This window comes from Watersipora subatra, chromosome 5 (genome assembly GCF_963576615.1).
Source record: "Watersipora subatra chromosome 5, tzWatSuba1.1, whole genome shotgun sequence".
Lineage (NCBI taxonomy): Eukaryota > Metazoa > Bryozoa > Gymnolaemata > Cheilostomatida > Watersiporidae > Watersipora > Watersipora subatra.
The window spans coordinates 3,068,397-3,084,180 of record NC_088712.1 but is presented as its reverse complement, the minus strand read 5'-3'; the positions used below and the strand labels follow the sequence as shown (position 1 = coordinate 3,084,180).

At 32.5% G+C, this 15,784-nt stretch overlaps 2 protein-coding genes across 6 annotated transcripts in view; both read right to left on the bottom strand.

The window, feature by feature from the left end:
- The window catches only part of LOC137397043 (uncharacterized), a 237,801-nt gene that overhangs the window by 82,671 nt on the left and 139,346 nt on the right, over positions 1 to 15,784 (bottom strand). The gene's annotated exons all lie outside the window — the stretch shown is intronic.
- The window catches only part of LOC137397045 (uncharacterized), a 32,465-nt gene that overhangs the window by 1,017 nt on the left and 15,664 nt on the right, over positions 1 to 15,784 (bottom strand). The window contains exons 4-5 of the mRNA XM_068083329.1: positions 8,045 to 8,146; positions 6,208 to 6,319 (exon numbers count right to left, since the gene is read on the bottom strand). Coding sequence (XP_067939430.1) covers positions 6,208 to 6,319; positions 8,045 to 8,146 — 214 coding nt within the window. The remainder of the gene's footprint in view (positions 1 to 6,207; positions 6,320 to 8,044; positions 8,147 to 15,784) is intronic.

Here is a 15,784-nt window from a genome sequence, read left to right as displayed (position 1 = left end):
TTTACTTACATTTTTAAAGATAGTTACTGCATGTTACTGAAACAATAAAATATATGTTTTGACTGTTTATATGAGTTGTTGTTTTTGTATATGTTGTTATGTAAAGAAGCTGTTGAAACTTCTCTCATCTGTTTCGGTGAATATGTTTTAATAAAAATGATTTTGTCCAGCTTGCCAAAAAATTTTAAGTTATTCTTGAATTGATTGAAAAATATTATTTATAATTCAAAGATATTTTAATGCCAATTTTCTTACAATAAAACTATGTTACAGAGATGCTAACGGAAGGCGTTGAGTTATATAGTTGTATAGATGTTATGAGTTTAGGTTAATAAAACTAAGATGCTAGACTTTAGCTCCTCAATTTGTTCCCATTTTAGCATATTTTGGAAATTCGGCACCTTATAAAATAAATATGAATACAGAAACTTGAAAATAGGTGCTAGTTGGTTCAAAACTGAGAGAAGTAAAATCTCAATTTTTTTAAATAAAGTAATTCATGTACACTACTGTATGGAGTTTTTACCTTCAAGACAAACCTTGTAGATAACACGGTCTGAGAGAAACTTAATAGCTACGTGTTCAGTAAACTAAACCTTTGTGACCTCACTTTAACAGAAACTTGAAGTTTAACTTCAATTGAAGTTAAATTTTGACTTTTAACACTCACTTGAAGTTGATTTTTAAGATTTTAGTAAACTTACTTTAATTTTGTTGGCCTGTTTATTTTATCTGTTTCTGGTTTCGTGCAATTTCCCTCATACCATAACTTATAGTCAACCTTTTAAATTGCTCTTTTAAACTGATTCAAACAAAAAGACCAAGCGATGTTGTCTTCAAAAGTAGCCTCTCATATGATTGGCCGTATAGTGAGTATTGTGCACTAGCTCATATCTCAAAGATTACTTGTATCTCAAGAAATAAATTGCCCGAAGTTTATCTAATATATATACTAGATATATATTATATATACTAAATATATGTACATATATTCACACAATGTATATACATATATACAATGTGTATATAAAATATATACACATATTGCATATATACGTATATACTAAATATATGTACATAAACAATGTATATACATGTATAAAATGTATATAGGCCCCTACATGTATATACAAATATACATATATATATATATTTCTCAAAGTATCTCTGTGGATATGTTGGTATGTTGGTACGCATTCTGGCTATAGATCTTAAAATCTTGGAATAAAGATTCTGTACCGAATAAGATTCGATATCAGAATCTGCCGTGTTCCAGTCGCACACTCTACCCACTAGACAACAGAAATTGAATATACTAGATATATATTATATATACTAAATATATGCATATATATTCACACAATGTAAATGCATATATACAATGTGTATATAAAAATATATACACATTGTTTATATATACGAATATACTAAATATATGTATATATACACAATATATATACTTGCAAGCAATGTGTATATATAAATATATGCAATTCGTGCATATATACGTATTAGCTAAATATATGTATATAGGATGTATGTAGTATAGTATAGTATATGTATGTAGTATAGTGTATGTATATACATGTATATACATGCACAATATATATGCAGGTATAAAATGTATATAGGCCCCTACATGTATATATATATATACAGATATATATTTCTCAAAGTATGTCTGTGGATAAGTTGGTATGTCGGTATGCATTCCGGCTATAGATCTTAAAATGTTGGAATAAAGATTCCGCACCAAAGAAGTTTCGATATCATACTCTGCCGTGCTCCAGTCGGACACCCTATTCACTAGACAACAGAAATTAAGCTCGTAGCTTTCCAATATAAGTCAGTATAAAAGAGCAAATACCTAACGGCTTTACATGCGACGCGGGTCATCTCGTAACGTCATGAGAATATCATATATATCATATTTTCATATATATTTACACAATGTATATACATATATACAATGTGTATATAAAAATATATCCACATAGTGCATATATACATATATACTAAATATATATATATACTAAATATATATATATACTAAATATATATATATATACATATATATTTATATATAGATATACTGTATATATATAAAACGTATATACATGTATACAATGTATATATATAAATATATACACATAGTGCATATATACGTATATACTAAATATATATATACACAATGTATATACATGTATAAAATGTATATAGGCCCCTTCATGTATATACAAATATACATATATATATATATTTCTCAAAGTATCTCTGTGGATATGTTGGTATGTTGGTTCACATTCCTGCTATAGATCTTAAAATCTTGGAATAAAGAATCTGTACTAAATAAGATTCGATATCAGAATCTGCCGTGTTCCAGTCGGAAACCCTACCCACTAGATAACAGAAATTGAATTGCTAGCTTGCCAATATAAGTCATTATATGAAAGCAAATACCTAATGGCTTTGCGTGCGACGCGGGTCATAGCATAAAGTCATGAGAAGCTGTTTGCTCACATTATTAAACGTACTGGCTAATAGCGCGCAGGCTAATAGCGAGCAACTCTCACTACTTATTGTTTTTTATGACTCAAAACATTTTTCTCATGATATGTACAGTAACTTGAAATTTAGAATAACAAATGTTGTTATATGTTAAATACAAATAAATTTTCTGTCCAAAGTCTTTTCTATTACCCGGCAACGCCGGGTAGCACATCTAGTATATATATGTACATATATATATATACATATATATATTTATATATATATAAAATTATTTCCTCACCCCGGACACCCCGCATGGGTGGTAATTTCAGCCCTCTAACTCGGGTTTCCTATCAGAGACCTGGGAGTTTGAGCACTCACTTCAAGATCTTAGCTGTTCCCAATAGCGCACTTTTATGCAACTCTCCTGTGTTGATTGCTGTTGGTATTTGGGTAAGCCACATTTTTTGCGCCAGTGTTATTGCGCCCCGTGCCCCAATGACTACTGGGGTTAAAGTTGTTCTTACATTCCAGCATTTTTCAATCTCTTCTCCTAGAGGGAGATATTTCTCTACTTTTTCTTTTTCTTTGCTGGCTATATTGTAGTCATTGGGTACTGCTATATATTGTATATTATAGTAGCTCTCTTGTTCTCCTTGTCCACCACCACTATATCTGGTTGGTTTGCTAGGACATGCTTGTCAGTCCGAATGTAGAAGTCCCAGAGGATCTTAGCGCGGTCATTTTCATTCACCTTACCAGGAGCTTCCCACCAGTGTTGTGGTTTATTAAGGCCATACTTGTCTCACAGACTTCCATACACAACACCTGCAACATGATTATGCCACTCAGTGTATGCGTTTCCTGCTAGCTGCTTGCATCCACTGATGATGTGTTGGATGGTCTCAGGTGCATCTTTGCACAGTCTGCATCTAGGATCGTCTCTAGTGTGATAGATTTTGGTTTGGAGTTGCCTTGTTGGGAGCACTTGCTCCTGGGCTGCCATGATTAACGACTCTGTATTGGCCGCTAGGTTTCCATTGTTCAGCCACATATATGTCTGGTGAAGATCGCCAACCTTAGATATTTGTCGGTGGTAAGCACCATGAACAGGTTTCGTGTGCCAGTCAATTTCTTCATCATCAGGGCGTAGGTCCATTGTAAGAGGAGCCGATTGAAATTCAGCTGGCAGCTATTTGAAGTGGCCATGGAGGCTGTCTATATGCTTCGATGCTTTGCTACTCCTCTTTCACTGTCTGCTGTACACTTTTGAGTCTTCTACCGCCATCTTTCCTATCAAGATACAATCTAGTAGTATCAGATTTTGGGTGGAGTGCTCCATGCATGGTAAGCAGCTTGCGAGTTGCTATATCTGTTTCCTTGATGGCTTCCTCAGTTCACTTTATTATGCATGCTGGATATCTTAATACTGGCAGTGCGTAGGTATTTATTGCAATGACTTGGTTTTTGGCATTGAGCTGGCTCCGTAGGACCTGCCGAAGGCGTTTCTTGTATTTGGTCATCGCTCTGTGACGTACCTCGGCTTCGTGGTTGATGTTGCTTTGCATTATCTCTAAGTACTTGTACCCTTCTTCTATATCTTTGATAGTACCATTTGGCATTCTTAGGCCATCTGTGAGCATAGAATGGCCTTTCTTAAGACTTAGTCTTCCACATTTCTCAATCCCAAAGGTCATTCCGATGTCCTTGCTGTATACCTGAGTGAGGTGTATTGGCAAATCGATGTCCCTTTCTTTGTTAGCGTACAGTTTGATGTCATCCACGTAAAAGAGGTGGTTTATCTTAGTGCCACTCTTAAACTGGTACCCATATCGAGTCTCCTCCAGCATATTGCTTAGAGGGTTTGGGCATATGCAGAAGAGCAGCGGTGATAAGGAGTCACCTTGATAGATGCCTCACTTAATTTTTACACTCGCCAGCTTTTTTCCATTAGCCTCCAGTTCCGTCTTCCATTTGGCCATTGACATATTAATGAATGCCACAAGAGCAGGGTGAACATTGTACATACTAAGGCACTCAAGTATCCAACTATGGGAAATTAAGTCATAGGCCTTTTTGTAGTCAATCCAAGCCATGGCAAGATTGGTTTGCATTTTCCTGCTGTCTTGACAGGCCGTCCGATTCACCAGTAACTGATGTTTGGCTCCTCGGGTGTTGCGCCCAATTCTTTTCTGAGCACTGCATATAGTGACTCATGTGCTCTTCCAGTTTGTCTGCAACTATTCCTGAGAGCAGTTTCCAGATGGTGGGCAAGCACGTTATTGGTCAATAGTTTTTGGGAATCGGCTCCTGCTTTGGATCTTTTATCAGAAGTACAGTTCGTCCTTTGGTCAGCCATTCTGGATGGTCACCTTGTTCTATTAGGCATTCCATCTGCTTAGCCATTCTAGTGTAAAATGATGTCAATTTCTTCAACCAGAAGGCTTGAATCGTGTCATGGCCAGGTGCTGCCCAGTTCTTCATACGCTGCACTCTGCACTTGATGTCCACTTCGCTGATGGTGAGTCCTTGCTGAGCCACAGTGTGTTGATGGCTCTCTTTAAGCCTCTTCAGCCAGTTTGCAGTGGTGTTATGAGTAGTCTCTTTCTCCCAGATGTCCTTCCAAAACTTTGAAGTGCTAGATCGGGGAGGCTCTGACATTGGCCTCGGCAGTTCACCTTTGAACTGGGAATACACTCTAGATGGATTATTGATGAACAGTTTTTTCATTCTCTTGTTATCCCGCTCTTTGGTGTATCGCTTCAGTCGTGCCGAGAGTGCTACTAGCTGCTGTTTGGCAGATTCTAGAGCTTCTATTATGGCTTCCCTTTTTGGATGCTCCAAACTGTGGTTAGATCTCTCACTGAGCCTACTAACTTTTTTGCGCAAGTCCTTGATCTTATTTTGTAGCCTCAGCTGCTAGGATGGATTGGCTTGAAGCCGTGTTGGCAGTAGCTTAATACCCATCTCCTTCAAGATGACGGTTGGTGTACTGTAGATTAGGGCATTAGTCTCACTGATTGATCCAGTTGAGATCGACTTCAGTGCCAAGTTAATGTCTTCTAACAGCTTCTTAGGTATGGCCTTGCTAACTCTTTGCAGTGGTACCCTTCCTTGTGTATATATATATATATATCTATATATACAATACAGGACAGATAGCGCAGTTGGTAAAGTATTGGGACAGTGATCATTAGGTCTTCTTATCATATATATATATATATATATATATATATATATATATATATATATATATATATATATATATATATTATAAATGTTATTTATATATATATTTATATATATATCTATACTATATATATATATAACTATACTATATATATATCTATACTATGTATATATCTACACTATATATATATATATATATATATATATATATATATATTTATATATATATATATATAGTTATATATATATTTATATATATATATTTTTTTTTATATGTATATTTATATATATACATATACATGTATATATATATACATATATATATATTTGTGTGTGACATATATATAATATATATGTCACATTAATCAGGTTACTATGTATATATATTATATATATATTTATTTATATAATATATTATATGTTAAGCACATCACATAATATATACATGTATCATGTTGATCACAGTGTTGATTATGTGTAACTCTGAGCCACTCATGCTGTTTTACATAAGGAGTCTTACTTTCATACCTTTGACGGGCTCGTCCCTGTTTCATCCATTTTTTTAGTGCAACTGTGCATGTTATTCCAATAAAAAGGACTGCCAATCCAACAACCAAGAGAGATATCAAAATAGCCGGTGCTAAAAAGACGAGAAACAGTTTTAGCGGACACTTTATATTTCAAATTGATTTGCATTTATTGGTCATTTCAGCTTGGTCATTTATTGGTCACTGCATTTCAGCTTTCATTAGACGAGAATCTTTAGTTAAAAACAAACTGCAAGATTTTCTATAACTCTACTCTAGGCTAGTTGAAAAATAACCCAAGATCTTTCCGTTTTAAAAAGCTTCATTATGATAAACTGTTGATTTTGAAAAACATGTAAACTATAAAAAATGTTCTTTCATGTCAGTTTAAAGTTCATTGAATCATACCATTAAGCAAACGTTAATAATTATACAAAAATATTAAAAAATTGAAGTTATTTGGTAGTAAATAAACTTCTTGTTGATGTTTCTGAATCCTAAATTTGTATCGAATCGGTAACCAAATATTTAAAATCAGGCATCATTTAATTATAGCTCATATACTGCTATATGTAAGCTAAAAATAGCAGCTGGCTGACTGTATATATTGTTAAATAAACTAATTTGAACTTCAATATGTAAGATTGTATGATATTGTAAGATATGTATGATTGAGAAACCAATTCCTTTCAAAGATTTGGTTACAAACTGAAAGTCTGATCAACAAACTTGTTTGGTTGCCCAAAATATTAAAGGTAGCGGAAACGATTTAACACTAATTGCTCCTCCAAACATCATGCAGTTTGAATCACACCACTGACTTTTCACTTTCTAGTACTGAGTACAGAGTGCTAATAACTACACTACAAGAGTTTTGCAGTTCTTTTATGTTAATTTGAAGTTCATATAATCATTTATTTATATTTGAACATTTAGTAATTTGAGGAAAAGGTGCAAACATTTCTTTTATTTATTAGTAAATGTATTATTTAGTAACTGAAGTTTTCTGAATACTACTTTCTTATTGAATTTTTAATCATGTATCCAAGGTCAAGCGTCGTTCAATTATACTTCAATGCAAAATTTAAACAAATTTAGCTGTAACTAATTTTTCCTTTTCAAACATATAGTAATGTACTATTACAAAATCAATTTAGCAAATAATTCTAACTTGCAAGAATGCTACCACAAATGCTACCATTTTTAATTTTAATATTATTATTTTAGAGATGGAGCAAAAAATTTTTAGGCAAATGCCTTTTTTCACAAAAATGAGGCACATAAGTGATTTAGTACTAGGTGAAACTTCTGACAGTTACGATTGAACCACTGACTAGCCATTACATCACAGCAACTCTAAAGTTTATAAACTAATATTTGGTAATTAAGAAATATGTTGAGTTCAATTAATTTGAACTTAAATAGATGCTAAACAAACGTTTCATTGTAAACTCAAAGTTTATTACAAACCGATGGATTGATTACCAAATGACCTGGTTTAGCCAAGCTTTCAAAAGTACTAGAATAATATCACAAATGTTATCATTGGTAATATTGTTAATAGGTTGAAATTTTGTTGCTTGAAGACAGAGATGCTTTTTACAATGAAAATAACGTATGTCAGTACTGTAGGTATTGCCAACATTGCCCACAGTAAAGATTTGAAAGCGAAATAAATTTTTGGCACCCTGAAACGAGGTTTAAACTAGTAACTCTCTCTTCAAAGTATGGAGCGATAACCATTACACGACAACAGCTCTGTGGTTTGAAAACTAGTATATTGCAGGTAAGTTGAGCTATTTATAGTCTTGCTTCATTAAAATTAGAACACATCTTACTTGAGTAATCTAGCTTCTTTTTTAAAGACTTGGATCTTGACCCGCTGGTTGCTGCCTTCGTAATCATTGTTGATCTCATGGTGGTAGAAACTGTTCTGGTTGCTATAAAATATACAATTATTTGTTGGAAGTAGATGTAATAATTACAAAAATTAATATTTTTATCTTTACTGCTACTAAACTGATATTTGTCAGTATGTTAGTAATTGGTGTTACCAAACGAGTTGAGTGATTACAGAAATTGATGACAATTAAATTCAATTATTAACTAATTGGTAGCTTATGATTGGATTAATAATTTAAACTAAGTAATTTTAGGTTTGTGAACATACATTAGCAATTAAATTGACAAATAACTTTATGTTTAAATGCAATTAAGCATTTTATTAAAAATTTATTGGTAATTAAGGTAAATTACCAATAAAACTAGATTAAATTTTTTTTGAAAAAATAATTAAATTACCAAACAAAGCATCAAAATATCTAATAAATATATTAATAATTACATTAATTGTATAATAACAGTATGTTAGATAAGCTTTTCTGACTGATTTTACCAGCTGCTTTAGATTTGCTGTAATATTCATGTATCTGAAAGGCAAACTCATGACACAGGTTTATTTGATAGTACAAGTTTTGTCTCTTTGTGAAGGCCAGGAACAAAAAGGGTCTCAATCTATGTTCTAATTGGTGAATTTGGTTTATTTTGAGGCTGGCTCTAGTAACTCAGTGTTCTTTAAATGTTTCACCAAATTTTATGTTAATTTTTATTAAAAATTTTCTAAGCAATTAATCTTAGTTCCCTTGCAAACTTGAAAATTGTAATTATTTGTTTTTCTGTTTTATAGAACTTCTGCAGGTAATTAACAGAGTTTTGCTGTTTTAGGTACTCATCGGAAAACCTTAATAAATGGCTCTTAAAACATGAACTTGAGCGTTGAAAATATTTTCACTAATCATAATAATATGCAAAAATTTTTTTGCAAAATTAGAATATTTTCTCACAATTTTTATGAAGCTTGTTTTGAGAAACATTAAACAACACACCGCTTTGAACTATTAAAAATGGTTGAGCTAGTTAATTACTATAGATGTTTTATATTGTTATTTAATGCTCTATGGGAAAGTATTATTCTATGAATAGCAAATCCATTTTAGGTTTTCTTCATTTTATTAAATTTATAACAACATTCCTATATGCTTCTAAAAAGTTAAATATAATGGGAATAATAAATTAATAATCTTGAAATTCCCTGTCATACAGCCTACGACCAAAGTGATAATGAAAAAAGAAAGGGTACTGCCAGTTGAAAAATGCAATATTTTCAGTCAAATGGCATTGCAATGCAATAGGAGAACTGCAATGGCAGCTGCAATGTACTCGGTGTTATAAAGTACAACAAACAGCAATAATGAAAGGAAAAAAATGTGTGTTTATATCTCTTCCCTGCAACAGGAGAAATGCAATATTAGAAGTAAAATGGCAAGCTGCTGTGTAATATACACAGGCTGGGGGGGCTGTATATCATTGGTCATAGGAACCAATATCAAGAAGTTGTGATATTTATCTAGATTTCTGTATTCATATCTACAGAATTATGTTGAATTTAAAAATCTAACAAATTTTTGCTGGTTATCATAGAAATAGATGTATATCTATAAAAAATGTAGGCCTGTGTATTAATTCAGCAGATATTAAAAGTGGCTTGGCAGAACCGCGATATTGCGTTCAGCAATATTGGGCACAGCCGCAGTAGCATCAACAAAATCTTTAGAAAAATAATAATAGTAACATATTGCATTGTCACTATATACTTTGATGTTGTAAATTCGAATGATTACTTTTATAACTAAATATTATAATAACCTCATAAAATCGAATAATTATTTTTTGATCAACGATGTTGTGTATATTCATTTTAACAATTTCCCAAGCACTCAACTGCTGCTAATAACTGGTGAACATCTTTATTACAGTAATTACAAGTTGTATACAAATACATGCATGATACATGTGCTAGTAATACTGCAGCTACAGATACTAGCACGGTGTGTAATTATTATAACTTCCTCTCTTCCTTTTTCTATTAGTGTTATTTATCCCCAGGTGTCCATTAGTGGGATGTTGCCGAGGCTGGGCCATAGTATGCACACACAAAAAACAACAAAAGTCCACCTAGTTATGAGCAAAAGCAAAAGTATCCACCCAAATATCTCACCAATCCGATGAGCAACACACACAAAAACTAAACCAATCGACAGAGCCATCCATCATGTCAAAATATTTTTAGTTTCAAGTCATGTCTTGCACAACTCACCTTATGGTTTCTCAAAACTTGTCCCAAAGTCCCTATTAATTTAAAACTGTCCGATTCCTGTTTTCGAAATGGTCGCTGCTAGCCTAACCTCCTGATTCAACACTTCAGTAACTATTGGGGCATCGCTGAGTGCTTTGGAACGTTTCCCCCATAGTTACTGAGGTGTTGAAGCAGGACGCTAGGCTAGGCTAGCAGCGACCATTTAGAAAACAGTAATCCGGCAGTCTCATATTAATAGGGACTTTGGGACAAGTTTTGAGAAACCACAAAGTGAGTTGTGCAAAACATGACTTGACACTTGGAATATTTTGACATGATGGGTGGCTCTGTTGATTTGTTTAGTTTTTATGTATGCTGCTCATCGAATTAGTGAGATATTTGGGTAGATACTTTTGTTTTTGCTCATAACTACGTGGACCTTTGTTGTTTTTGGTGTGTGTACACTACAGCCCAGCCTCAGCAACATCCCACTAAAGGACACCTGTGTATTTGTCAGAGCTAACTCTTACTCTATTGCCTCATCTTCTGAATTATTACAAGTTATTGAAGAGGTGTCAGTGGTGAATCCAAACCTTTCGAGCGCCATGCGGCATGTGTAGTACTGTGAGTGTCATGTATCAGTGTCTTATTTTTCTTCAACACGCGGTGCTCACTGCATTGATTGACGTCCCCAACAAACAATAATGCTACTAATGCGTGTGCATTGACATCAAGTTCCTATCATTATAAATCATTATTAATGGGAAATTAATCATAATTAATTGCGAAATATTAATGTAATAAATTTTGACAGTCAAATTATTTTGTTGGTTTTTATTTTAACGATGTTATAGTGGTCGTTAAAAACGTTAAAATAAATGTTGCTATAAAATTCCATTCTACAGTACTTTTTAATACGTCAATTACTTACAAAATCCTTCGGCAATTGGACAATGTCATAGACAGTAAATGTGCACGTTTTTTCATGAAATGCAAACAACATAATGGTTCTACTTTCTGTCGCTCGGCTTTATATGCGCTTTGTTGACCGGCCTAGAGTTTGATTAAAAAAAGCTTTTCAAAGTTTCAATAGCAATTTTAGGCCAAATTAATCTTTTTATTTATGTATAATCCGATCAGATGGGAAAGGTTTAGGAAATTTTCTGCAAATAATAAAGACTTGGTAACATACTTAAATAGGTTTATATGTGTTTTGCATCGTTATTTTGCTTAAACGACTCCATTGAAAAATAGTTAAAATTGTTTATGACATTTCAGTACAAAGGTTTGCGACGGCCATTAATAAATAATTTTCGTGAGTTGTGTGCACATATGCATTTATCACAAATCTCCCAATCAATCGCTTCGCTCGTGTTTGGTCATGGGATGATTAATAGAAATGAGGTTTAATATTGATTTTATATTCAGCAATACCTATCAGAAAAACAGTAAAGCTGCAGCATTTATTTTTAAGTTATTTCTTGTATTCAATTTTATTTCATGAAACTATACTCACCAGTGCAGTGGTTAATATTGGGTGGAACCTGATAATATTGAGTTTCATCGCTCAAGGCTCTGCAGTATTCCACATCACCTCCACATGTAGTTATTCTGTATGCAATGCAGTATCCAGGCATTAATGTTGAGGCGTCAAGGGCGAGATAGAAATACTTTTCTAAAACATTGCAACCGGAAGATTTTAACCTTTAGGGAGATATGTTAATTTATATTATTAGAATAAAATTTCTCTCATAAATTGAGAAAGAATAGATCTCGAGTGTAGATCTACAGCCTGATGGCTGCGCCAGCACAAAGCTGACAGTAGCTAACTAATATTAGTAGTATTCTATCTTATTTTCCACTAATTTATGCTGCTCCATTTAATGCTAAACACCAAGGCTTTAGTTTTACTCAGGTTAAATTTCAAAATATATTCATATACTATTTAAATACCCGGCGTAACCCGGGTAATAAATACATTTGCACAAAAATATTTTTTATTTAACATATAACAGCAGTTACCAGTTTAACTTTCCATCTTAATATCATGAAAAAAGTGTTTTGTACAGTTTAAATAAATTAAGAAAAAAATAAAACAGCCGTTCAAGTTTTCAAACTTTGTAATGATGCAATTAATATGAACAGATAAAAAGATAACCATTTTGACTATGTCATAATAATAATGAAAATTTGTGCATAATAGAAGTGTGTGTGTGTGCGTGCGTGCGTGTGTGCGTGCGTGTGTGTGTGTGTGCACGTGTGTTTGTGTGCATATGAAAAGGTTACTGGTCAACAAAAGCTATCCATCAAAACTTTGAATACGACAATACTGGTACCTCTCAGCAATGGCGCAAATGTAAAAATTGGATCTCGGACTGTCTTTGACTGACCAAACGGAGAGAGAATGTAGAGGCTATTTTTACTCGAGATAATACAATTGTCCGCCTAAAAGTTATTGACCTTGACTATGATGTAGCAATTGAACTTTAAAAAATACTGAAAATACAAGTTCACGAAAATGCAAATAAGTTTCGCGTTTCATAAAGCTAATAGAGTTAATAGAATTTTAATTAATACATCATTTAGCAGGTGCATTGGAGAAAAGGGGTATAGAGTATATAGTCATAGTTACGAATTGTTAAAGCTTTTGTAGTCTTATGAATAGAGAATTGGATTGCAAAACTGTGGTTGCAATTTTCGAGAGTTTGAGTCCAGCAACATAAGAAATTTTAATAGCTAAGTTTTAATAGCCATAGCCGGACAGATGAACAGATATCAAAACAACAATACAAACTTTGAAAAATATCTAAATAGGTATATATCTAGATAAATATAAAAATATATAAATATCTAGTTAAAATAAATATTTAATATAATAAATATTATATGTATATATTATATATAATATTATATATGTTATATATACAATAATATATATTATATGTATATATATATACATATAATATATTTTATATGTATATAATATATATACATATATATATATATATATATATATAAATTTGGTAAGAAATTTATTAAAATTTGACTAAGCAAAAAATTACTAAAAGTTTCGTATTACACAAAAGGTGTGTAACACTCATCAGATCTTTATGCTGACTTTTAGCCTATACTTTATTGTATATATATATATATATATATATATATATATATATATATATATATATATATATATATATATATATATATATATAGTACTGTCTGTAGCATGAGTATATGCTCGCTCACTTCGGTTTCATTGAGTACTCTGTGACAGGTGCCACACTATTAGCCTTTGTGCAAAGTTGATCACTTTTGTGATTTGAGCACTCTGGTGTCAACACATGGACATTCTTAACACATTGACTTTTTTAAAGTCTGTGAGGCAACTTAGTTGTTTCATGGCAAGAAGTCAACTCTCATTGATAATGAGATTTGTGTCACTTGCCTGAGCTCTGAGCTGCACTGATGAAGCTTCAATAGCCGAAACATTACTGTCTGTAGCATGAGCAGAAAACCTAAATTTATTTACCATCATAATTTTCAAACTTTTTATTGCAAGAGAAGTGTTTTGTGCAGTTCAACTAAATTAAGAAAAAAACTAAAACAACTGTAATGGTTTGTGAAATGGTTAGCAAGTAATGGCTAGATAATGCAGGCATGACTTGTTCACTACGCCAAGGTTACCATGGTTACAACTGTTACCATAAAAAGTGATTCGATACTGATCTAATTTTAACGAACTAATAAAACAAAATAAAAATTATGAATATGTTGAATTAATAATAACAAAGAGTAAATAGATGTACATTTATAAAAAAGGCTACCGTTGCTGCCAAGGCTATTCATCTAAATTATAACTACAATAATACTGGTACATCTCAATAGTCGATACTTATACAAACATAAAAATGAGGTGTCAAAATAAAACATATCAGTGAAGCACACAAAGGTATTTTGGGTGATTGAACCAAAAGAGGACTTAGAGGTAATTCCTACTTGAAAATGGTAATGTGAACATTTATTAGTTTTACAATTTCTAGCAATAGATCTTTGCAATAAATAACATTGAAGATTGTATTTGTGCACTTATGTAGCACAGTAACTAGAGAGTTGAAGTTGAAACATCACAAACAAAAGTTACAAATAAAGAACAATAAATTATGGATTTTGAAATGCTTTTCAAAATAATTTCAAACTAAGAACAAATGCGAGAGGTTGTATTAATTTATAATAAAACATGCATATTTAGCTTTAAATACAATAAGAAAATGAAATAAGATAATAAAGCTTAGTATTGTGGTTAAGTGCGATGTTTGCAATTGTCTCAAGATCAATTCCTGTGTGTTGGAGATTTTTTTCATTGCTACGTTTTAATTGCCATAGCTAAACACATCAACAACAACAAAAAACAAAAGACGAAAAACAAACATTAAAATTTATATACATGTATATTTTTACTGCCAAATACCATAATATTAGTTTTTTATAAACTTGTTATAGTTTTAAAACTAATAAATTAATGAGAAAACAACTCACTTACCTTCATTAGTATATGACATTAGTTGTGAATATCTAATCAATTCATAAGACCGCTGTCCACATAAGCCATAGTACCGTCGGAAGATAATGTAAACGCTTCGAATGGATTTTTCTAAAAATAGAAAAGTGATGTCTATTCTTTATGTCTATGGCTGTTTTACCTACTGCATCAGCTGGCTCAAGTTTTTTGTTATTTCAAATAGTAATTATTTTTTAAAGTTATCAGTTCGATCATGGTATACTTGTTAAAGTGAGAAATATTTCAAGTGTTCACTTTGCACAAAAGTGAAACAGTTTTGGTTCGGCGGTTGGGGTACCTTATGAACAATGCCTTGGTGATTCATTACAAACAAGGGTTATTGGTGGTGTTAAAAAGTTTTTCCAACAACTACTACCTTTGCACCGGACAGTAAAATTCTTAGAAAGGCAACTATTGTTCTTCAATACAATGTATGTTTTGGTAATCAATCTTTTTTACCAACAGTCTAACAAAACACTATGAGATATCATTGTGAGGCAATGATTACTCATGATCAATTACTTGGCAAACATTACTCATGCAGGCAGCAGTTCAACTACAAATGAATGTACAAAGATTTTTTTAATTTTATCAAACAAAGCCACGACCATGAAGTGACCCTCCAAGAATGAGTATAATGCAGTGGCTGCTGAAGGTGTGTGTCTTTTGGAGAACCATGTTGCACAAACAATGACTCAATAGGCTCGGTTGAGCAAGTCTGAGTCTAGTGGCAAGGAAGCCTTGACATCTAAAGATAAACCTAGTTACAAAGAGCAATTTATGGTTTGTTGCCATTTTGTTTCTTGCCAGTGGTCCTTGTTGGAAACTTAGCCCTAACTGGTTGCTTGCAAATCAAGCATATAGACCACCAGACAGCTCTTTAGG